General features: G+C 46.1%; 1 protein-coding gene across 2 annotated transcripts in view; it reads right to left on the bottom strand.

Annotated features, from left to right (window-relative positions):
• The window catches only part of lmbr1l (limb development membrane protein 1-like), a 67,742-nt gene that overhangs the window by 39,883 nt on the left and 4,008 nt on the right, over window positions 1-23,851 (bottom strand). Inside the window, exons 1-2 of one of the 2 annotated variants that reach the window (XM_085972774.1) lie at window positions 22,052-22,448; window positions 4,242-4,326 (exon numbers count right to left, since the gene is read on the bottom strand). Coding sequence is in view for 1 of the 2 variants with exons in the window: in XM_085972773.1 (XP_085828899.1) it covers window positions 4,242-4,326 (85 nt within the window). In the remaining variant the exon portion in view is untranslated. Of the gene's footprint in view, window positions 1-4,241; window positions 4,327-22,051; window positions 22,449-23,851 lie in introns of those variants that run through there. The other variant, XM_085972773.1, reaches the window with a different exon arrangement.

Here is a 23,851-nt window from a genome sequence, read left to right as displayed (position 1 = left end):
CCTGAAAACCTTCCACTACAAGTGGGACAAGCCAGTTTATTTGTTAAATTTGCCAGAAATTGAAATCTGTTGAAGTGTCTGCTGTAATGTTAACTTGCACCTCAGATTCTTTATCTATAAATCACCTTTCAGTTTGTTCACTGCTCTGGGAGCCCTCAATGCAGATACAGGTACAGACCTGAGAAAGAGTTTCAATCCTCGATGCGGACATTAATATTTCAATCAACATTCACCTTAAAGAAATGATCAGACTTTCTAGTAGCCATTTTCTCCAAACTGTCAGCTGTGGCTCACTCTCGCCTGAGTCAGAAGGTTGTGGGTTCAAGTCCCACTCCAGAGACTTGAGCACAGAAAAAAAATCTAGGCTGACACTCCAGTGCGGTGCTGAGGGAGTGCTGCACTGTCGGAGGGGCCGTCTTTCGGATGAGACGTTAAATAATAATAATAATAATAATAATTCAACTTTATTGTCTTTGTACAATGCACAAGTACATGAACAACGAAATGTGATCTTGCAAGCTCCCAGGAGTCCAGTACAAATAACATTAACATTAAATGTAAATAGCACCGTCCTGGGAGAAGCAAAGCCGCTGCGTCTGTGCACGCCGCCATTCCATTTCCACCATTCCTCCTGTCCGACAATCTTCAGCCCAACGCCCGGGCCTGCTCACCAGCCGCCCCTCCCGGGGCTCCTTCCATGACCTTCTGCACCTGGTCTTTCCTGATGGTCACCCCTCCAGGTACTAACCAGGCCTGGCTCTGCTTAGCTTCCAAGCCTTGCCAGTGACACCGAGGCCCTGTCTGCTCTCTCAGGTGGATGCAAAAGATCCCACGGCACTATTTCGAAGAGGAGCAGGGGGAGTTCTCCTCGGTGTCCTGGGCCAATATTTATCCCTCAGTCAACATCACTAACACAGATGATCTGGTTATTATCACATTGCTGTTTGTGGGAGCTTGCTGTGCGCAAATTGGCTGCTGCGTTTCCTACATTACAACAGTGACCACACTTCAAAAGTACTTCATTGACTGTAAAGCACTTTGGGATGCCCCGAGGTCGTGAAAGGCGCTATAGAAATGCAAGATTTTCTTTCTTTCTGAATTACTGCTGGCCCAGCTAATGTCGGCCGGCAGCTCCATTTCGGGTAACTCGCAGTCCGGATGGGAGGAGGGGAGCCGGGCATGGTGGCCAGAGCGGGAGAAGCAGGCCGCCACACGTGGAGCCGGCAACAGTGAGGAGGAGGCCGCGGTGACGAGGAGGACGGAGCGGCTGAGGGACATCGTGCTCCCACTGCCACGGGAAGCCATTGTATTGACTCTGAACGCGGCGCTGTATGTATAGCTGACGTGTCCCGACGGGGAACAAGCATTCCATTGTACTTGTTACATATGGCAAATAAATCTAATCTGAATCTGAATCTGAATCTAATTCAGTGTTACAAAAGAAGTCACAGGACAATGGTCTTTTTAGACACATTCCCTTTGCTCATCCAGCATTTCTTCAATTGAACTCTGGGCAGGTGATAAAGAGAGATTTTGGGGAGTGCCATGGAAAGTAGTGTTCAAACATGCACTTGTATTTCAGTTTTTCACATAAACCTGACTTCTGTCTGACTGAACTATAATAACCTCTCAGGTAGATAAACAGCTTTCTAAACAAAGCCAATAATAGAAACATGCCCTGTGAATGAAAACAAGTCTCAACATTGAAATGAACCTGAGGGAACAAAACCGTTCCCAGAGGGCAGGGTTCTGCCTTGGGAGAGCTGTCCAGAATTAAAGCGATAACCGCAGTGTCGAGAGTGACAAAGGCAACTGCACGTCAATGGAGGGAAAGGCCACTTTTGCTCATATACGCAGAGTATGCTACTGGCAAGAGAATCTACGCCAGTCACTCGGCTATCTTGATGCAAGGAAGTTCATGCAACCTTTATAATTTAGTGTTGCACCCAGTAAATAGTTTGCATATCTGTTTTTAAAAAGCTAAACTTGAGCCAGGCCAGAGGGTGGCACTCGGTGAAGGCGAGGCTCTAATTTAGTGGAGGTGGGCAGGAGAAGCAAAGCGTATATATTATTAAATTGGTCAGTCTTTCCCCAAGAGCATATTACAGTGAAAACGTAATAATAACAAAATAAAGTTCTGGCAAAATCCTTATTGCAGTCCACTTTATCAGCAGCCTACAGAAACCCTGATACTGATGGCACAGCTATCCTTTAGCAACAGGGATAACATTTATAGAATAAATCAAGTTAACACATTTCACCACATGGCACAACTATTCTGAATTTCATGAACTGACCACACTGTTTTTTAAATCCGAGATTTTATTGCATTTGGGTCACCATGCCGCAAGATAGGAGAGATTTAAAACACATTGAAACACTGGGAATGAAACACAGATGCTGCATTTCAAATACATGCAATCCTTTAACATTTCAGCATGGCCTGCTTAAGTTGGCTTACAAAAGGTCACCTTTTATTTCACCACCAGATTGGCAGCTTCACGGGAATCGAAACAAAATGCTCATTTCAAAACCGTAGCTGAAACCTGCACATGTAAACAGATAGTCACCCATCGGGATGCTCAGGCTTACAGCCACCGCCCTTTCAGATGCACTGGTTACAACAACTTGCATTTAGATCATGCCTTTAACAAAGGAAAATGTCCCAAGAAGCTTCACAGGAGCATAGCCAGATTTAAAAATTGACATCGAGCCAAAGAAGGAGATATTCGGACAGGTGACTGATGGCTTGGTCAAAGAGGCAGTTTTTAAGGAGGGCCTTAAAAGGAGTTGAGAGAGAGGTAGAGAGGCGGAGAGGTTTAGGGAGCAAATTCCAGAGCTTAGGGCCTAGGCAGCTGAAAGCACAGCTGCCAATGGTGGGGGATGCACAAGAGGCCAGAGAGCAGGAGATGGCTACATAGAACACAGCCTTACTGCTTTTGAGTGGAACTGCTGTGGGTGAATTTTGATTTGTACTTCTGAAAGATTTCAATGCTGGCTTTGGCATCTTAGCCAAAAATTCACCAGCCCTGCCCTTTTCCCCCTTCTTGAAAACACTGACTCTTGCGGAGGTATAGCTCTGCAGGTGCCAGTATTACTTCTTCACCTCACCCATGTGCCCATTCATCATCCTTGAGCCAAGCATTAGCAGGCAATTTTACCATGGGGGCATCACAGCCCGACCAGCAATTATGTGTTCACTCAACTTGCACTCTTCTACTTTAATGTGAAAGCTCAAAGTGAGCGATACTAATTTAAAACATATTCAGTTACTTTGCAAAAACGTCGTCCTGCTATTCCCCGTCCAATGCATTATACCATCGCCCAACAGACAGGCTGGATAGACAACAGACAGGCTGGATAGACAACCTGCTTTAAGTCCCATACCAAAACTGCAAACAGACAAAAGAAAGCTTGCAGCACAAGCAGAGGTATGTGTAGGTGCAAGGGGAGAAGAGAAAAGTACTAGCTTAGGATACCGCTCGATCGCCCTCGTGACAGCGCAGCCAGGATTAGGATTTTCCCACCTGTGGGTATCACATTAAACGTACAACTCGGCTTTGGAAACAGTTGCAGTATACAAGGTGCACTGAATGACTCATGCTGTAGTATTTATCGATGTCAGCACACTATATATAAACACAGCATCAATGCCCTACTGTCAGCCACTGGCTCAGTTGGTAGCACCCTCGCCTCTGAGTCAAGTCCCACTCCAGAGACTTAAGCACAAAAATCTAGGCTGACACTCCAGTGCAGTGCTGAGGGAGTGCTGCTCTGTCAGAGGTGCCGTCTTTCGGATGAGATGTTAAACCGAGGCCCCGTCTGCTCTCTCAGGTGGACGCATGGCACTATTTCGAAGAAGAGCAGGGGAGTTCTCCCCGGTGTCCTGGCCAATATTTATCCCTCAATCAACATCACTAAAAACAGATGATCTGGTCATTATCACATTGCTGTTTGTGGGAGCTTGCTGTGTGCAAATTGGCTGCCGTGTTTCCCACATTACAACAGTGACTACACTTCAAAAAGTACTTCATTGGCTGTAAAGCATTTTGAGACATCTGGTGGTTGTGAAAGGTACTACGGAAATGCAAGTCTTTCTTTCTTACTGGTGGTACCACCATTGGAAGTATCCAGAGTCCTAACCAATACACAATTATGTATGCACCCCAACAGCCGTCGGAGGCTAAGTCAGAATAATTATTTCAGAGCTCGTAAAAGATTTTTTTTTTTTTTTAAATCACCTGCTGCAAAGTCTGCGTTCTTTTTAAACCGAGCGATCACCAGGTAGGAGAGGATATACAGCGTAGTGAACAGGAGTGCACAGATCTGTGGAGAAAGAACATGAAAAAGTTAAAAGAACAGAAACACAAACTGAGCAAACAGCAGGCACACGGCACTCAAGTACATGGATATTCACATTCTAAATAACCCCTCTCCAATCATCACCTGTTGAAATTCAGCCACTTAAAAGTGAAACGCATCTGTTCACTTGGACGTGACAGAAGTGTTTGCACAAGGCCAGCTTCGCTCGTGGCTCAGTGTGTAACGGCCTTGCTGAGGTGGAACTGAGCCAGTGTAGAAAGTCGATGGTTGGATCCTTGAGCGGCACGGAGTCAGCTGGGCAACATCAGCGTTCTCCCTCCCGAATCATTATCCACATCACCCGTTGGGGCAGTACGAGAGACGGGCTGTAGTACCTCCCCATAATAGAACTGCTTGCCAGCATTCACTGTCGGGACTTGCGCATGAAGAATGGTCATTTGGGCGACGTACCAGAGGGCTGCCACCAATGTTCCCGCTAAGCTGCGTGCCCACACAGGGGTCTGGAGGTCCGGCGCAGGCCGCGCACTGGCTTTTACATGGAAGAAATCGCGCATGCGAGAAAATTTGAATGGGCTGCGCAGCCAGTTAAAGGGACCACGCACGAAATAAAAACTTAGAGGGTACAATGGCTGCCACACCCGCTAGCAAGGCAGGGGGAGGGGGGGGGGGGGTACCTTCACAAACAAGATAAGACTTTTTTTTTTGGTGTGATATTTGTTTCCCAAATAAAACTCAGAAAGCAGCACCTCTCTTTCGCCCATCCATTTACTGGACAAATCTAGTCTTAAATCCTCCACGTCAATTGCGAGGAATTTGCCAAGTGATGGATGCAATAGCCACAACGGGGTCGAAATACCTCGAGTGTTTTCCATTCAGATTTCGCGACTAAAATTACCGACAGAAGGAATTTCTCCCCCGCAGTTTTCGGAAAACAGTGTACAAGACATGTTCCTTGGCAGCTTGGAGCACAGATTTCCAACACCAGTTTCGTGGGTGCTGAGAAAATATGCACGCACTCGAATAATCACCTCCCCTTTTTGCTTAAGTAGTTTGGCAAATCCAGACCGCTAAATCTTTCTCCCAGACCAAGCTGTGCACGTTTGGTTTGACACTTTCCATTCACGTTGCACTGCATTATTGCTCCCCCCCAACAAACAAGTATATTTAAAGAATGCAGAGCTGCATGACCCAACCCAACTCTCGCAATGCTCCACAGAAACATGCTATTTATACAATTGTACAACTTTGGAAGACGGAATGATCCCAGATCTCAGCTGCATTTGAAAATCTTAGCAGAAACACTGCAACTACCCCCCAGGACCCCCTCCCCCCCCAAAAAAAAACCCCCAATCAGGGGGAGGTCACATCCTCAAATCCCAACATTTATTTTGGACTCCTGCAGTTTCCTTTCGAACATAAATTGCGCTCTCATTTCTTTGAGCTGCCGGGTCATCTTGCACAGAAACTGCCACTATGGATTCATATTCTTTTGGTCTAAATTCTCTTCATTTCTATCCCCTCTAATCATGCCTCAAACTTTATATTGTCTGAATGCTAAATATTGGCTAGTAAAAAGCATTACATCAATGGTCCCTGCTTACTAAATTCACCAAAACAGAGAGAATATGAAAATTAAGATAGATTGTTAGGGTTTTAAGGGATATGAAGCAAAGGCAGGTAATTAAGTCACAAATCAGCCATGATCTAATTGAATGGCAGAACAGGCTCCAGGGGCTAAATGGCCTCCTCCTGTTCCCATAATCCTAGAATTACACAACACCCGCCCTCTCAGTCACTGAGTTAATGCCTTCATTTAATTGTCTGTCCTCTCACTTCTCTTTTTAATTTGAAAGCTCCAGGTTTACAGGCTATGAGCTACAGCAACACTGAAGCAAGCATAAACTGGTCTCTTTAAAAAAAGTGTTACTAGTTCATAGTGTGAAAAATAATTTGAACTGGCCAGGCCGTGTGTTGCTGGATCAGACCCAATGATAACACAACGAATCATTTGGAGAAAACAGCCCATCCCTGCAGACAAACTTGTTCCATTTGTATGGGCAGTAAAGCTGTGCCGAGCAGGCATGCGAACACCGGGTGACGGAGCGGAGGCAGGTGTAAATCTGCTCTACTCTGTTCCCGATCTGAGCCAAGCGCAGACTGTGGCATCTCCCAGCAGGAGTGGGGAGTGGAGGGGGGAGAAATTAGAGGGGAGTGTCACACCTGGGGAGTCCCTGACACCTGCTTGCAGTTGGCTAGTGTGAGGGAGGGGGCATTGAACGACTTGGAGCACATAATGCGCCTGCAAGGTGAACAAAAAAGGGGATAAAAATAAAAATAAAAATTAGACAACTCATCAGAACGCCTTGGTTTTTGGTGCCTTAATGAATCAAATTCCTTTTCTATCACGAGATGCCATGATTTTTTAACCGCGTTTTGGAAAAATCTCATCCCGTCCGTGATCCTATGCAAATGAAAATCCAGTGACCTTGCACGATTAGACTTTCTTTCACGAGAACCATTAGAAACATACACTGCTTGTTCACGTCTTCAGGGGAAGCGAGATAAGTACTCGAGGGAGAAAGGAATAGAAGGAGATGTTGATAGGGTGAGGTGAAGGAGGCTCGTGTGGAGACCATAGACCAGTTGGGCCAAATGGCCAGTTTCTGTGCTGTAAAAACTATGTAATAAGTTTCTTGCCAATCACTTTACAAGTAGAATAAGCAGTCCTGCTACCACCAGCTCAAGGGAAAGAAAGCACCTAACCATTTGAATCCAAACCAGACACTTAAGAGGATCTGCAGGCTACTCAGCAAGGAGTCACGGAATATTAACGGTGGTTGTGTAACCCCAGCAAAATTTCAGACACATCCCTCAAATGATTGGAAAGCTGCACTGCACCTCAAAACAGTCACTCCTGATTTGGGGAGTCAGGGGGAGGAAATGGAAGGAAGGTACCGTCAGATTCCTGCACCCGACAGCAACCCTTGCAGGAAGGCGTGGAGTGGGAGAAGGAAAAGGAGACACATGCACACAGTTGAGGTTGGCTTTGGTGTCTCCTATGACTAGTGCAAAGTCAGCGCCTTCAAGAGAGGGGGAGAAAATTGGCTCAAAGAAAAAAAAATGGGAAATACCACTATTTCAGGGTTGCAGGTCCGGATTGGTCATTTATCCAGACATGTTCCTAAACATACAGCCAAAAAAAGACACAGAAACATTCAAAGCTATTTTATTAAATACTGTCGAAGTTTCATGGAAAATTCTTCCGTTACTTTTAATTAAACAAATGACCCTTTTGGATCATGCGCAGCCCAAGGCTTCGGAGTCGAGAGCGGTTACAGATATGGAATGAAGTAATTACACTCGCTAGGCCAACTTTGCGTCGGTGGGGGGGGGGGGGGGGGGGGGGGGGAGAGAAAGGAGGAGGAAGGAAAGGGAAAGGAAAAAGCAAAAGCAAGAGGGAAAAAACTGATGGAAATAAAATAGAAACCCCATCTGTTTGAACACGGCAGGACTCGATGGCCGAAGGGCCTCTTTCTGTGCTGTAAAACTCTATGACTCCTGCACTGCCAGCTGTGTGGGATCCAGTTCCGAACCCCATCTCAGTAGTGAAGTGTGTTCTTGCACTCCGGATACACAGATTAAATGAGCAGGTTCTTAGTTTGCAGACCCAAGGATATCGAAATCACACTGTGCATTAGTGTGATGCAAGATCCAAGAATGGACCCAAATGTGCACTGGCTTCAAGTGGTATCTAGAAGTCACACAGATGCATTTTGTGTCAGCAGATACCCTGGGGCTGATTTTGTCAATGGGGGCGCGTTGGAGGCGGGACTGCTCGATGTTTACATGGGTGTGCTTGGGGATGGGAGGACGGAGAAATGTGATGGGTTTGTCGCAGACCACAAATGGGGCTAAACTCATTGTTGCCTTTACTTCACACGTGGCCAACACACCATTCTTGGCCAAGAGAACAAGAACCTGCTCCCTGGCCTCTGTCAAGGTCATTCCAGCCAACTCCTCAGAAAGCAGCTAAAGGTTACTCACATCTCTGACCTTTCTTCCCTGACTAAGGAAGCCCCTAGTCTCGATGCACAACTTCTCCAATCGCATTGTTACAATCAGGGCGTGTGGGGAAAATTGAGGGGCTGTGAACTTTTGTGTTTCCTCTTTAAAATCGAGAAGAACGTTCCTCTTAAATTTTGCCACTAGCACTCAGACAGAGAAAAACAAGTTTGCAATTGTCACACCCCAGAACATCAGGCAATCTCATTTCAGCTTTGGGGGAAAGCGAGCTTCACAGCTAGATTCAATCCTGTCCTCATCCAACACCTGCATCGGAAGCTGAATATACAGTGATCAAGGGCAAGAGGCTGGGCCGATTTCCTCCCTAGCCCAGGGTCGCAGAGGAAAACTGTAACTGCGTCAGACGGCTCGAATTCGGGCCCCACTCCAGACCGCCCTGGCAAGCGCAGATCGGAGCACCGGCTTTGAATACTAAGTTGACATCCAGCGGGCGGGTACTTGCATCCGATGGGTGCAGGTGCCAACCCCATTGTAAAGGGTAGGTGGGCTCTTGGTTGCACCACACCTCGGAGAAGGTACTTCGAAGATAAAAATCACGAGGAAGGCAGCAGGAATCCACCTCAGCTACTCTTTGCTAATAAGTGAATTGAGAATCTCGTGTGCGACACTTGAATTAGGACCTGGTCTAGGGGCAGAACACAATGGACGGGCAGAAGCACTTCTGTATATAATATTTGCTCAGTTTTGTGTCTTCAATTTGCTGAATGATTAATGGGCTGCAGAGCTAAGTTTTGAAAGCTGGTCATTCTCCATAGTTTATAGAAATATTGAACTAAACGGAGCAATTCTTGAAGCAGTTGAGCCTTTATCGTAATTCAACTATGTACTTGAGTGCTAAAAAAGGGTTCCTAACTAAGCAAAATTAAAACAAACACGCACATTTCATGCCTGGCTTAATCTATGAATGTGTCCGTGAATCTCTACAGATTTGTATTAGACAATAGAAACAGTCCATTTGGGAAACTGCAAGTGACACTAAACAAAGTGTCCGATTGATGTGATTGAATGACCCTTTTGGAAAAAAGTTAGAATGTTAAACATTGACGTCACTGCCAAAGCCAAAATCTTAAACTTGTTAACTTGCGAATCACCGATTGGAATTGCACACTACAATATACGTACCCAGCTCTGGACACTGTCGCTGGAGAGCAAACCACTGTCGCAACGATAGTATCAACAAATCCAACAACGGAATTCCAACTCCAGTAACCATGCATTGTATTCTCAGAACCACAGAACACACTTTTTTTTTTTAAATTCTCTTCAACACTCACCCTACCCAAGGATCTGCACTCAATTACAAAATCTGAAATTCGGATACATTTACAGGACAAAAGGATGTATTGAGTAAAACAGTCACAATATTGCACAATTAACTCCTCCCACCCAAAGATTTTCTGATGTGATTTGTGGTTCTGAGAATACAATGTAAGGTTAGCGTAACCACCCCTGCACTAAAATAAATCTCTAAAGCCCAGAGCATTTATATTCAAACTGCTCCCAGCAGTTTCAATATAAAAAAAAGTGTCTGTTCGCATTTTTGAAACTATGCAATAACCTCAGGGTTGATCCTGTCAATACACCCAGTTTGATTGCACAATATTGCTGTTCCAAACTAGCCCCAGCAGCAACACTGAAACACACGCAGATACACAGTTGCTCAAAAGTAGCACTCGGGACTTCCAAGTTTCTGGCAGCCCATCTTCCTCAATGTTGGCAAGGTGGGTGTGAGGTGAAGGGGAGATCTGTACAGCCCTGTTGCACACCCCCCCCACCCACCCACTCTCTCCGCCCCACTATTGGCAGCCGTGCCTTCAGCTGCCTTGGCCCCAAGCTCTGGAATTCCCTCCCTAAACCTCTCCGCCTTGCTTTCCTCCTTTAAGACCCTCCTTAAAACCTACCACTTTGACCAAGCTTTTAGTCACCTGTCCTAATCTCTCTATTTCGCGCGGTTTGACAATGCTCTGGTGAAGCACCTTGGGACATTTTACTACGTGAAAGGCGCTATATAAATGCACGCTGTTGTAAAAGCAACACGGCTTCTGGTATGGGTGGGCGGAGCTCAATCACCAGTAAAAGTGGCGGTCAGAAGCCCCCATATATCTGCAAGTACTGTGCACAACATAGGAGTTTTTTTTAAATGACTAAAATCATTGCACATCTCTTAAACTGCATATTTAAAATATACACATTACCAGAGGGCGAGAACATGGGCTCGTTCCCACAATTCTCCAGTCAGTGTGTTACCAATCTTTACAGTTATGGCGAAAGTGGGGGCCAAAAGACGACGAAATTCTTACATTACCCAGGAGTTTGAAGCAGCAAGTTTCACATTTTAAAACTTTGAAACCCCCCCACCAACCAGAAGCATTTCCCTAAATTTTAAGAAGTGACCACATTTCAAAAGTAATTAATTGGCTGTCAAGCACTTTGGGACATCCAGAGATTCCATGACACGATTTGAAGAGCAGGGAAGTCTCCCCGTATCCAGACCACATTCAAACAGATCACCTCAAGCAGCACAATCACCAAAACAGATTAACTAGTCATTGATGTCTTTGCTGTTTGGGAGACCTTTGTATGTGTGCAAATTGGCTGCTGTGATTACCACATAATGCCAGTGACTACACGGAGTAATTCAGTGGCTCTGAAGCATTTTGGGATGCCCGGAGGATGTGAAAGGCACTATATAAATGCAGGTTCTTTCTTCAAAGCCTATAAACTTAAAAGTAAAACAGGCTCTAGAGCACTGATTAGAATAAAATACAGCTGCAGTCTTTCCGGCTTGAGGTTAAGTGAACATTTTCACACACAAGCTGGAAGGACAACCCCACAGCTTGAGGATGTAGGGCAGTAAACATCCTCAGGACCCAGCGTCCTGTTCCACATAGAAACACTGGATCAAACTCCATTGGGAGTAACTCGCCCAATCAGCCAAGAACACAGTTTCCTCCCAGCCGGTTGTTTGAAGTACATTTTACTGCAGCCTTCAGCCCCAGTCGTACAGCAGTGGACTCTAAACCAAAAGCACAAAGTCTGCAAACCAGCGGCGACTCACATTTCTGTCCTTCTGCCCTCAGGGCAGCAGTTTAACTATTAACTTTTAGTAATTGAGTTAAACTAACAATCAGATCTGCCCTCACCGAACACCAGAAAACCTGGGGGGAAAAAAAAAGGAATTTACTTCTTTTTCCTGACAAATTTAAGGATACTTTATATAGCCTAGATGTCATTTTAAACCTGTAGCATTTCAAAGGGTAACAGTTTTTAGATTTACAATAATTGACAATCATATAACCAACTCCATGTTTTACAAAACATGAACAGTGAATGTATTCATTTTAACAAAAAAATACTCCAGGCCCTATAAAAATGCTGGTGCACGATCAAGTATCAGGATTGCAAGACAAAATGTAAATAATTAAACTCCGGGCAAGTTCAGGATATGGTAAGAATACAGTTGAAGATTCCCAGTGCTAGTGACTTCTTTCACTGTTATGCCCAAGGTACACGGCTTCATTTTGGTGGGAACCTACAACTAACTGTTCCACACTGCAGCAACCTTCTGACAGCATCGATTCAGCGAGGTTGCTTCAGCACAATGCTCAGCCCAGCAATGGAAACATTTTTCAGAATAATGAAAACGGAGTAAACAAAACTGACTGAGCAAACAAAAGCACGGAATGAATTATAATAATGGCTTAGATCTCCTGGACATGATTCTAAGTTCTACAGGTCTAGAAAGAGTGTACTAGCAATGTGGATTTGGGCCATTCGAGAAACCCTGCATTATACATTCTCTCCGATCAGTGCACCAATTTCTTTTCGGAGAGGTTCTGGGTCATTTATGCCACCTCTGCTCTCATGACGTTATTCTTCTGCTAAAAATTATGGGTGGAAGTTGTTATTTCTTATTGCGTAAAGCCAACCCATAAGGCATCGATTTAAAACTGATGTAATTGGGTAGGTTTTACATGAGAATTACTACAAGTCCTCACTAAATATTGAAATCAAGGCTACCAATTCCTTTTGAAAGACCCCCATATTGTTAAGCAAATGTCAGAACACAGTGTTTCTAACAGGTAGGGTGCAGCAGGAAAGGCAAATGCACTAAAACTCGGCCAATATGGAGTTGCTGAAAAATAAAAACAATGCAAGCCTTTGGGGAGCCTCTTCCACACCAAGCTTAATGTTGGGGTAAACCGGATTTATACCTTCCTACACAGAGATCAAGAGGTTAAACTTCTTCAACAAAGTATATTTTATAACCTTTTTACTGAGAGGAAAAAAAGAGACAGAAGAGAACTTGAACTACAGAGCACCTTCCACAATCTCAGGACGTCCCAAAGCGCTTTACAACCAATGAAGTACTTTTTGAAGTGTAGTCACTGTTGTAATGTAGGAAACGCGGCAGCCAATTTGCACACAGCAAGCTCCCACAAACAGCAATGTGATAATGACCAGATAATCTGTTTTTGTGATGTTTATTGAGGGATAAATATTGGCCAGGACACCAGGGAGAACTCCCCTGCGAAATAGTGCCATGGGATCTTTTACATTCACCCGAGAGCGCAGATGGGGCCTCGGTTTAACGTCTCATTTGAAAGACACCATCTCTGCCAGCGCAGCACTCCCTCAGTACTGCACTGGGAGTGTCAGCATAGATTTTGTGCTCAAGTCTCTGGAGTGGGACTATGAACCCACAACCTTCTGACCCAGAGGCGAGAGTGTTACCACCGAGCCAATGCTGCCTGCGACAGAAGAGCTTTTTAATGCGCTTTGGCTGAATATGAGTGGTTTAAAAATTCAACTGAGATTTAAATAGCTTCACTAACCATCTGTTTCCTGTGCACCCAAGAATGTGACAAAGGAATTGCATTGTTTATTGGATTATCTTGTTGTGCACAGATCCAAGGGCATCGCGCAGCAAACTGTTCAAGCAGTAAATTAACCGACGGCGAGGGTGGGGGCTCAAATTTGAAAATTTACATTTCTAATCGCACAAACTGCAGCTTAAAGAGAGAACGAATTTCGAACTAAGTTGTGTGAAACTTCAAAAATATATATTGAAGTCCACGGGCTGGAGTACAGAAAAGGCACTGTAGTCTCAGTGGTCTTTAGGGTAGGGAGGGGCCAAAAAAAGGTTCCCGACTGCTATCCACTTCCAGTAAGCTTTGCTGGAAATGCAAATAATGTTCCCGCTAAGGTGTGCGGCCGTGCAGTAATCTCAAAGGCCGAGATTTTCCCGGGGGTTAGCAGGTGCGATCGGTGGGAAAGTGTTTTTTTCCCCCCAGCGGGTCGGGACCCAGCTGTCAACCAGCATGCACCTTTCCCAATGTCGGATCTGTCAGCGCTGAGCAGACCCGACACGCAGCGGCAGGGGACCCAATTCAGGTAATTGTGACCTTGTTTAGAGATCATTAAGAATACATTTGAGCTCACCTTTTGATTTTAAGTGCTCGCCCACGGGGTCCACGGTGGTCGTGGACGACGTCAGTCAAGCTAAGGCGGGAGTTCAGTAGCCAGAGTTGGCAGCTTCAAATGTACAGTAAAAGCTCCCACCTTAGAGGTATCTTCCCTCAGCCACAAGCTCTTCTTCACTGCATTTCCACAACAGATTCACCATGCTGCAAATCTTTACACAAGTCTCCATCCAGTCTGACCTCATTACTTCTCTCACCATTGACAGATTGCTTCCGTCATCTCTACTTCACCTGCCATCTATTCCACCAGCATGGGTGTCCTTTATACTCGCTCACCTTGGTCCTCAGAATCTCACCACGATCAGCCCCAACACCAGCACCAACCTTCTCCGCAATCACCGGATGCTGCACAGGACAGAGGGCATCAGCATCCGACAACATTGCTGCCCGGGAGGTCAGGGATGGCCTCACCATGGCCAGATTTACTTCACTTGATACTGTGCACCCTGGCTGCCACATGATGCGCCAGCTTGGCACTACCCCACACCAACACCATAAAGCATCCCTACAATGCCCAAGCCATTCCTTTCACACTCACCACCATTACAGGGGGTACCGTTATGTTTCACCATTCACTACAACTTACTAAGCTACTTCCAAAAGTGCATACAAATCTGTCCAAGAACGCAAAGTGTTGAAAATAAAGGTTTCAATGTTTGACACCACATTAACAGAAACTTTACATGAACATTGCATAAAACACCCAAGTGTGTTGTTAGTTAGTATGATTGCACTAGGATGAGGGCGAGTGTGAGGGATGGCTGGTGAGATGGGGATGTGATAATGTAGAGAGGGGGGGCTGGGTGGAGGTGCAAGGTAAGTTGGTGTGAGTAAGGATGCGCAGGAGTAGGGTAGGGAAGGCAGAGTGACGGGGGATGTGATGAGCGGCATAGCGGGATGAGGTTGAGTGTGGCTTTGTACTAGCGTTTCGTGATCTACTGAGATCATTGAAACGTTTGTGGCACTGCACCCAGGTCCTCCTGACCACATCCCTGCTTGTATCCTCCTCTGCAATGTGCAACCAGGCGGTGTTGATCTCCTGGGGAGGTCTCTTCGCCCATCGGAAGGGAAGAGGACCTCCCTGCGTGCTGTGACGCCCTCCAGAAGCATATGAAAGCAGTTATGGGAGAGCCTGGGTGCAGCCCTGTGCCGTGCTCGTCAGTGTTTGCAGCACCTCAATGCTGTAGAACACCGACAGCACAAATGTCAAATTAATGTTGGCCACGGTCCCTTTAAGGAAACCAGCTGATGATGCTTCTTGAAATGACGTCACCAGACCCGCTTCTTCTAATTGGCTGGGAAACACTAAGACTTGTTAAGCCCGCCCAGCAACGGAAATTAATTTTACAGAGCGGGATGGAGCTAACAGCGGGGCCGGGACCCGCCACCCGCCAAGGTTAGTACAATCCCAGCCAAAGGTCCCGTGCAGGCCACTCACCAGCTTTTACACTGTTAATACGATAGCAAAGTACTGCAGATGCCGGAAATCCAAAATAACAACAGAAAATGCTGGAAAAACTCAGCAGGCCAGGCAACATCCGTGGAGAGAAAATAGAGTCAACGTTTCGGGTGAGCCCTTTGTCAAGACTGGAAAAGCACAGGAAATGAAATAGATTAGAAGGCCAGGCTGGGAGAGAACAAAAGAAGAGGAGAGCCATTAAGAGGTATTCAAAACGAGACGAGATGGTGATAGGACTAGTGGAGACAAAAGACGGCTCTAGATTAGGTGTGAAATGTTCTGGCAGAATGGGAGACAGCTGCCATGTGGGAGAGAAAAAAAAAAGGGGGGGGGGGGGGGGGGAGGGCCAAAACAAAGGTGTGGATAAAAAATAAGTAAAAATGTAATAGGGGCCGAGGTTATGATCTGAAATTGTTGAACTCGATATTGAGTCCGGAAGGCTGTAAAGTGCCTAATCGGAAGATGAGGTGCTGTTCACATTGTTAATACTGCACATGTGCAGTATTAACAAACGGACGGTGTACTAAAAGAAACCGGTCGCGCAGAACAAAGCACAGCTTACAGGGAACACCGAGTGCAAGTATATACATTGAGCAAGGACAAGATCTAGCTCAGATATGATTCCTGGTCTCCTCCTAAATCAGCAGCTCTGTGGAGGTTGCTGAAGGTGCGCTCCTGCTGCCTTTAGCACTCGGCACCACAGCATGGGGGCGGGGGGAGCCTTCAATCTTCCCCACAACATTGGTGACTGTCCGGTTAGCATTAGAAGGCAACTTGCAAGAGCCTACTTCTGCTTCAAGAATATGAAGAGTCAGTGTGGAAGAAATCTTGAGCCAGTGGGTAGAGATCAGTCAGCATTTAGTTTGAATATGGATTTGTTTGATGGCAATATGCACGGTTGATACTTTGGCTATTAGGTGCTACATCACCACCAGCACCCTTTAAGAGATCGAATGGCTACAAAGAATGACGATGAACATCATCTTTATTTTGTTCCACTTTTTGGATAGCCTGTTGTTTAATCCAACAGTGAGAGAAAACGGAACCACCATCACACAGCTTACATCCCCTCAGTCAATATGGGATGTCACATCCTCAAATAAAGTCAGGAGGTAGGTCAAGCAAGACCTATCCTTTCTAAAACCACGGTAGCTGTCCTTTGTTAGGTTATTTTCATACAAATTCTCTTTCATTTTGTTTCCGATCTATTAATTCCATTTATCTTCCAATTGGCAAGGCCAAGCTCAAAATACTGGACAAGAGTTTCCGCTTTGGGCACAATCGCAATCTGGGCGCAAATTGCAGGCAAAATTGCGCTAGTTTTGAGAAATGTTTAAAAGCTTTTAAAACGTGCCTTAGTGTCCTTGTGCCTAAAAAACTCAATTTTAAGAGCCTCCTTGAAGGCCCGCAAACGGGCACCATTAGCAGAAACTCACCAATGGCGAGTAATTCGATCTGGAAACGTGGCCAGTTTTGTGGGCGGGGGCCGGCTTCTGGCGCGATTTTTTTAAAGCTAGCCCGAAAGATCGCGGAAACTCAATTTGCGCTGAATGTAATTTGCGCTTAAAACTGCTCGATCTTTTGTACTGGTTTGGCCAATTCGGGCGACTTGAGCTAAAAAAAAAGGCACAACCTAGCAGAAATTCCTGTCCAAGGTCTTTAGTTGCCAGGATGAAAGAACAGCTCAGGCACTCTAGCTTACTGTCTATAACCACAACATAACAGATACCATTTCCTTTGCACATATTGTTGCCATCTCTTGGGATTCAGGTGGCTTGAATAAATTGTACAATTTCTTGCAGACTTGACTCAGAATTCAGAGACAATTGCTTTCTTGTCAATCCATCCTATCAAAACATTCCATTCGTTATTTTTTTTTAAATTCATTCATAGGGTGTCGCTGGCAAGGCCAGCATTTATTGCCCATCCTCGAGAAGGTGGCGGTGAGCCGCCTTCTTGAACCGCTGCAGTCCATGTGGTGAAGTAGTATACTTCTTTGTAGCCGGTTTGGTACAACGGGGTGGCTTGCTAGGCCATTTCAGAGTCAACCACATTGCTGTGGGTCTGGAGTCACATATAGGCCAGACCGGGTAAGGATGGCAGATTTCCTTCCCTAAAAGGACATTAGTGAACCAGATGGGGTTTTTAAACGACAATCCAATAGTCTCATGGTCACCATTACTGATGCTAGCTTTTTATTCCAGAATATTTAATTGAATTTAAATTCCCCAGCGGCCACAGTGGGATTGGAACTCATGTCTCCAGATCATTCGTCCAGGTCTCTAGGTTACTCGTCCAGTAACAAAGCCACTATGCTACCATTCCCTTACAGCAGCGCATTCATTTCCCTCCACCATTGTGAATTTACAACAAAAATTGTCTCCGAATTCGGAGTCAAGTCAGCAAGAAAATCCAAACTAGATTCCAGTGCAACATTTCTTGACAATCTAGCTCCGGCTTCCATCACAGTTCAACTGGGCCCATTGCCACAAGCAATTCAAAGTGGTTTAAAAACTGTGCTCAAGGGAACTGGGTAATATCAGTGAGTCAGAATACTGCAAGTACAATCAGACTAAAATTCCCACTGCCAGCATCAGAGATCCCAACAAAAACAAGCCAAGTCATTTCCAATACAGTTCCAAGTTAGGAATAGTCTGTAGCACAGAGCTGCAGCAGTTTCAGTCACATGGGTCGCAAAAGATGTCCAGTGCGGGAAATGGAAACGTCACTCTGGTGGACCAAAAGGTGTTCCAAGACTGGGGTTAAAACACATTGCAGGGAGTACTGTGCAGGTAAAGTCACTTTGCAAGCAATTTGCATTATACTCCACCGAGGAGTGCGTGCACCAGCATGAATTTGAAAAACACAAAAATGTTCTCTTTCGCTTGCCCAAATGGTAATAAAAATTCAAGTTATGAACATTCCTCTACTCCAAAACCAGAAGCACAAGTAATCAAACGGAGATGTAGCATGCAACTGAACCGTACATATTGGATGGTTCCAGGTTCGATGCCTGATCTTTGCAGAGTTAGCTGATGTCAGCCAGAGTGACAGGAAGTGTGCTACAATGGGTCTCAATGCCTCTGGGGAAAGCCACTTTTTTGCTCCCAACAGCTACTGGAATGTGCGCATGTGTGCAAAATCAACGAAGAGATAGGGTTCAGCTATGATGTCCGCATGGACAACTACCCTGGCAATACTCCTTGTTCAGGGGTAGCTCGTTCCATTCCCTCCACCACTGTCAACCTACAAGAAGTGGCTCAATATTGAGTCAAGTCTACAAAAAACAGATCCTAGTGCAAGATTTCCTGACAATCTGGGTTATGCTTTCATCATAAATTAGCCCTATTTCCACAAGCAACTGAATCCGGTTTAAAAACTGTACCCTAGGGAATTGGGCAAGATCAGCGAGTCAGGAAATAGGACTAAATTTGCCACTGCCGGCAAAGGTCACAAGAAATAAAAATCCCAATCTACAGGAGACTTTGGTTTATCCGGAGGTTGTATGGCCGGAAACCTCGATCTACCGGCAGAAATCAGGAGCCGTTTCGTTAGGGTTTTTTTTCTTCTCGTGGCTTTTTTTCCCCCCAACAGTCAGGCTCTGGAAAGTCTCTCTGAAGTTGTTGCTAAGCTAAAGAGACGCTTCCAAGGTACGGGCCGACTGTTTAGAAGCTGTTGCTAAGCAACAGTGTTTGTTGTCAGATACGGAGATGAAAACCTCCGTATGCTTCAACATTAACTTTGTATGTCCGGCAGTTTTGATAGATCGGCAACAGCTCGGTCCCGTCGGTGCGGGATATCACAAAGTTTCCTGTATATCTGAGAATATGAAGATTAGCCATTTTGGCCAGTAGCAGAGGACACTTGGGCCTTGTGGAACGGTAGCTCAATGAGAGTTTGCACCTTCAGGAGTAACTGGAAGAACGTTGGAGAGGAAAAACAAATGTCATCAAACTCAGAAATTCAGTGGCATAAAAGCACTGTGGTTTACTCTCAATGACACACACAGCAAATTCCCAATCTCAGCTATGTTGCCAGAGGAGGAAGAGCAAGAACAGTCTTCGGGCAGGAAAAAAAGGTACAAACCCAAGTCATTCTCATGCACTTTGTAGCAGCTACTTATACAACAGTGAGAAAGGTCCCAGGTGCATGTTATTTTGTCTTGCTGCAGTTGTACAGGGCCTTGGTGAGACCACACCTTGAGTATTGTGTGCAGTTTTGGTCACCTTATCTGAGGAAGGATGTTCTTGCCATGGAGGGAGTGCAGCGAAGATTCACCAGGCTGATACCTGGGATGGCAGGAATGACGTATGGAGAGAGATTGGGTCGATTGGGCTTATACTCACTGGAGTTTAGAAGAATGAGAGGGGATCTCATTGAAACTTATAAAATTCTAACAGGACTAGACAGACTAGATGCAGGAAGGATGTTCCCGATGGCAGGGGAGTCCAGAACCAGGGGTCACAGTCTAAGGATAAGGGGTAAGCCATTTAGGACTGAGATGAGGAGGAATTTCTTCACCCAGAGAGTGGTGAACCTGTGAAATTCTCTACCACAGAAGGCAGTTGAGGCCAATTCATTAAATATATTCAAGAAGGAGTTAGATATATTTCTTAAGGCTAAAGGGATCAAGGGATATGGGGAGAAGGCAGGGACAGGGTAATGAATTTGGATGATCAGCCATGATCTCATTGAATGGCGGAGCAGGCTCGAGGGGCCGAATGGCCTGCTCCTGCTCCTATCTTCTATGTCTATTTTGCTGATCCAAAAGAGTAGGGTATGGCATGTTATGCTGTGTGTGATCTGAAGATAAATGTATGGTTGGGGGGGGGGGGGGGCAAGCAGGAAAGGGAGGAGATAAAAATGAATACAATTTGCAACTTCAGAAATGGTAAAAGATAGCACTGAACAATGCAAGAAAAGAGAATTGACTGTGTTCTGCAGAAATAAGCAAAAAAGTTATCCTGCCTTGTTAAAAAGTTCTGCAGAATCAAAATGCAACTGTTGCAAAACCTTCAGATGACCTCGGATTCTAATCCCATGCTGTGATTTCATCATCTACAACTCATTACATTAACGCTCACAGTAGTTTACAGATTCATCTCATTATTCGAGCTTCCTGCCAAAATGTACCTTTCTGTGATATTTACAATTAAGTCTTTCAAGTTCATTTTATTTGGATTAGGGATTAACAGCAGATGGGCTGAGGCAGGGGCAGAGACAGGCAATGTTAGAGGTGGAAGTAGTCTTTGTGACGGAGAGGATATTGGGTTGGAAGCACAGCTTGAGGTTGAATAGGACGCCAAGGTTGCAAACAGTTTAGTTCAGCCAGAGATGGGTGCCGGGGAGAGGGATATAATAGGTGGCTAGGGTACAGAGTTTGTCGAGGGGGCTGAAGATTCGATCTTTCCAATGTTTAGGAGGAAATAATGGCTACTTGGGCAAGGGACTGAAGCGCAACGGACACCTGTAAAACTAATAAAAGCAGAAGATGCTGGGAACACTCGGGCATCTCTGTGGAAAGGGGAAAGTATGGTCAGTGATTCAGGTCAATGACCTTTCATCAGAACTGGAAAACTGTATTCCAGCAAGGAGTCAATACGGTCAGTAGAGCAGGAGGGGGAAAAAGCAAACAAAAAGAGGCAAAGAAAACTTTAAAAAGTAACTCAAGACACACCACAAAAGCTTCTTCGACTGCCCCCCCACTTCAATCCCAATTTATGCCCTTGTGACATTGGGGTGCAACTCCATAGGAACTGGGAGTCCATCAGTACCTCACCAAAGTGGTCATCCTTGATGTGTGAACCTGGCCGGTGAGTAGTAGCAGGCTATTGGACTGCAGGGGGCATCATAGTGAACATGCAGGTACAGCAAGCAATTCGGAAAGCAAATGGTATGTTGGCCTTTATTACAAGAGGATTGGAGTATAAGAGTAAAGACATCTTGCTGCAATTATAGGAGTGGGCCTTTGGCGTAGCGGTAGCATCCCCGCCGCTGGGCCAGAAGGCGTAGGGTTTCGAACCCCGCTCCAGACAGTCCCGGCAAGTGGAGTCGGAGCTCCAGCTCTAAATTCAGCGGGATACTTGCGTCCGTGGGTGTGGGTGTGGGTGGCCCCCCCCCCCCCTCGTATGGGTTGTGGGAGCCCGTAAAACCCTCCCGCCATAGGACTAACCACCCTAATGGCTGGTACGAAGATGGTTACAGTCACGGAAGGAGTGTTACTCGCAGCCAGAAATCCTTCCACCACTTCATACAGTTCCCCAAAGGGAACAGTGTGAAGACACGTACGACGACGACTGCAATTATATAGGGCCTTGGTGAGACCACACCTGGAGTACTGTGTACAGTTTTGGTCTCCTTACCTAAGGAAGGATATACTTGCCATAGAGGGAGTGCAACAAAGGTTCACCAGACTGATTCCTGGGATGGGGGGATTGTCCTATGAGGAGAGATTGAGTAGACTAGGCCTATATTCTCTACAGTTTAGAAGAATGAGAGGTGATCTCATTGAAACATACAAAATTCTTACAGGGCTTGACAGGGTACCCTAGCTGATTTTTATCCTCACTAACATTGGTGGGGGGGGGGGGGGGGGGGTAATGCCACTCTCACCCCATCCTTGAATCTTTAAAATGGTCATACACACAGTTACTGATTTCTGAAAACCCAAGGGATTAAAAAAAGACTTGTATTTCTATCGCACCTTTCACCACCTCAGGACGTCCCAAAGCGCTTGACAGCCAATGAAGTACTTTTTGAAGTGTAGTCACTGTTGTAATGTGGGAAACGCGGCAGCCAATTTGCGCACAGCAAGCTCCCACAAACAGCAATGTGATAATGACCAGATACAGTACTGTGGTTTTTAGTGATGTTGGTAGAGGGGTAAATATTGGCCAGGACACTGGGGAGAACTCCCCCCTCCTCTTCTTCAAAATAGTGCCCTGGGATTCTTTACATCCACCCGAGGGGGGCAGACGGGGCCTCAGTTTAACGTCCCATCCGAAAGACGGCACCTCCGACAGTGCAGCACTCCCTCAGTACTGCCCCTCCGACAGTGCGGCGCTCCCTCAGTACTGCCCCTCCGACAGTGCGGCGCTCCTTCAGTGCTGCCCCTCCGACAGTGCGGCGCTCCCTCAGTGCTGCCCCTCCGACAGTGCGGCGCTCCCTCAGCACTGCCCCTCCGACAGTGCGGCGCTCCCTCAGCACTGCCCCTCCGACAGTGCGGCGCTCCCTCAGTACTGCCCCTCCGACAGTGCGGCGCTCCCTCAGTACCGCCCCTCCGACAGTGCAGCGCGCCCTCAGTACTGCCCCTCCGACAGTGCAGTGCTCCCTCAGTACTGCCCCTCCGACAATGCGGCGCTCCCTCAGTACTGCCCCTCTGACAGTGCGGCACTCCCTCAGTACTGCCCCTCCGACAGTGCGGCACTCCCTCAGTACCGCCCCTCCGACAGTGCGGCGCTCCCTCAGCACCACCCCTCCGACAGTGCGGCACTCCCTCAGTACCGCCCCTCCGGCAGTGCAGCACTCCCTCAGTACTACACGGGAGCTCGATTGTTGAGAGACTGTCGCAAGATGTTAGCCTACTTCCAAGCAACAGGATATTATCTCAGTAATCCTGCAAATCAAACAGAAGTCACTTTGAGCACTAACCCAGCAAATGCTGCTCCCAGCAATAATATGTATTGATTAACAAGTTTGACAATGCCAGCATTTGATGCTCCTCTAGAGGTAGGTTAAAGGTACACTTTATGGCTCCACGCTAGAACAGAAACATTTGACAAATATGCAGAAAACCTTGTGCTAGCACGTTATGTCTCAACAAGTACTTTGGCACAAGTGATTTTCTTTAAAGCTCATTCCCTCTACCCCGAGATTGATTCATTTCAACAGACTGGTTCTCTCTGAACCAAAAGGTGTGGAGATGCTGGGGTACAACACAGAGGATGCCAACGGTTCGCTGGTACCTTGCCCAAGTGGCCATTCTTCAAACAGCAAACGTCAACAAGCTGCTCAACTGACACCGACATCAGTCAAGACTAGAAATAACAACAGAAAATGCTGGAAAAACTCAGCAGGCCAGGCAACATCCGTGGAGAGAAATTAGAGTCGACGTTTCGGGTCGAAACCCTTTTTCAAAACTGGAAAGGAAATGAAATAGATCGGAAGGCAGGGCTGCGATAGAACAAAAGAAGAGACATTAAGAGGTATTCAAAACCAGACGAGATGGTAATAGGACAGTGGAGACAAAAGACGGCTCAGATTAGGTGTGAAGTGTACTGGCAGGATGAGAGACAGCTGCCATGTGGGAGAGAGAAAAAAAAGGAAAGGGGGGGGGGAAAAAAAGGGAAAACCCAAAACAAAGGGGTGGAAAAAAAATATAAGTAAAAATGTAATAGGGGCCGAGGTTATGATCTGAAATTGTTGAACTCGATATTGAGTCCGGAAATCACAGAGAAATCACAGAAACCCCACAGTGCAGATAGAGGCCATTTCGGCCCATCGA

Source organism: Somniosus microcephalus, chromosome 33 (genome assembly GCF_052327205.1).
Source record: "Somniosus microcephalus isolate GS21.2 chromosome 33, FLI_Smic_1.0, whole genome shotgun sequence".
Classification (NCBI taxonomy): domain Eukaryota; kingdom Metazoa; phylum Chordata; class Chondrichthyes; order Squaliformes; family Somniosidae; genus Somniosus; species Somniosus microcephalus.
The sequence above is the reverse complement of the archived record's forward strand: the minus strand, read 5'-3'. Positions and strand labels throughout refer to the sequence as shown.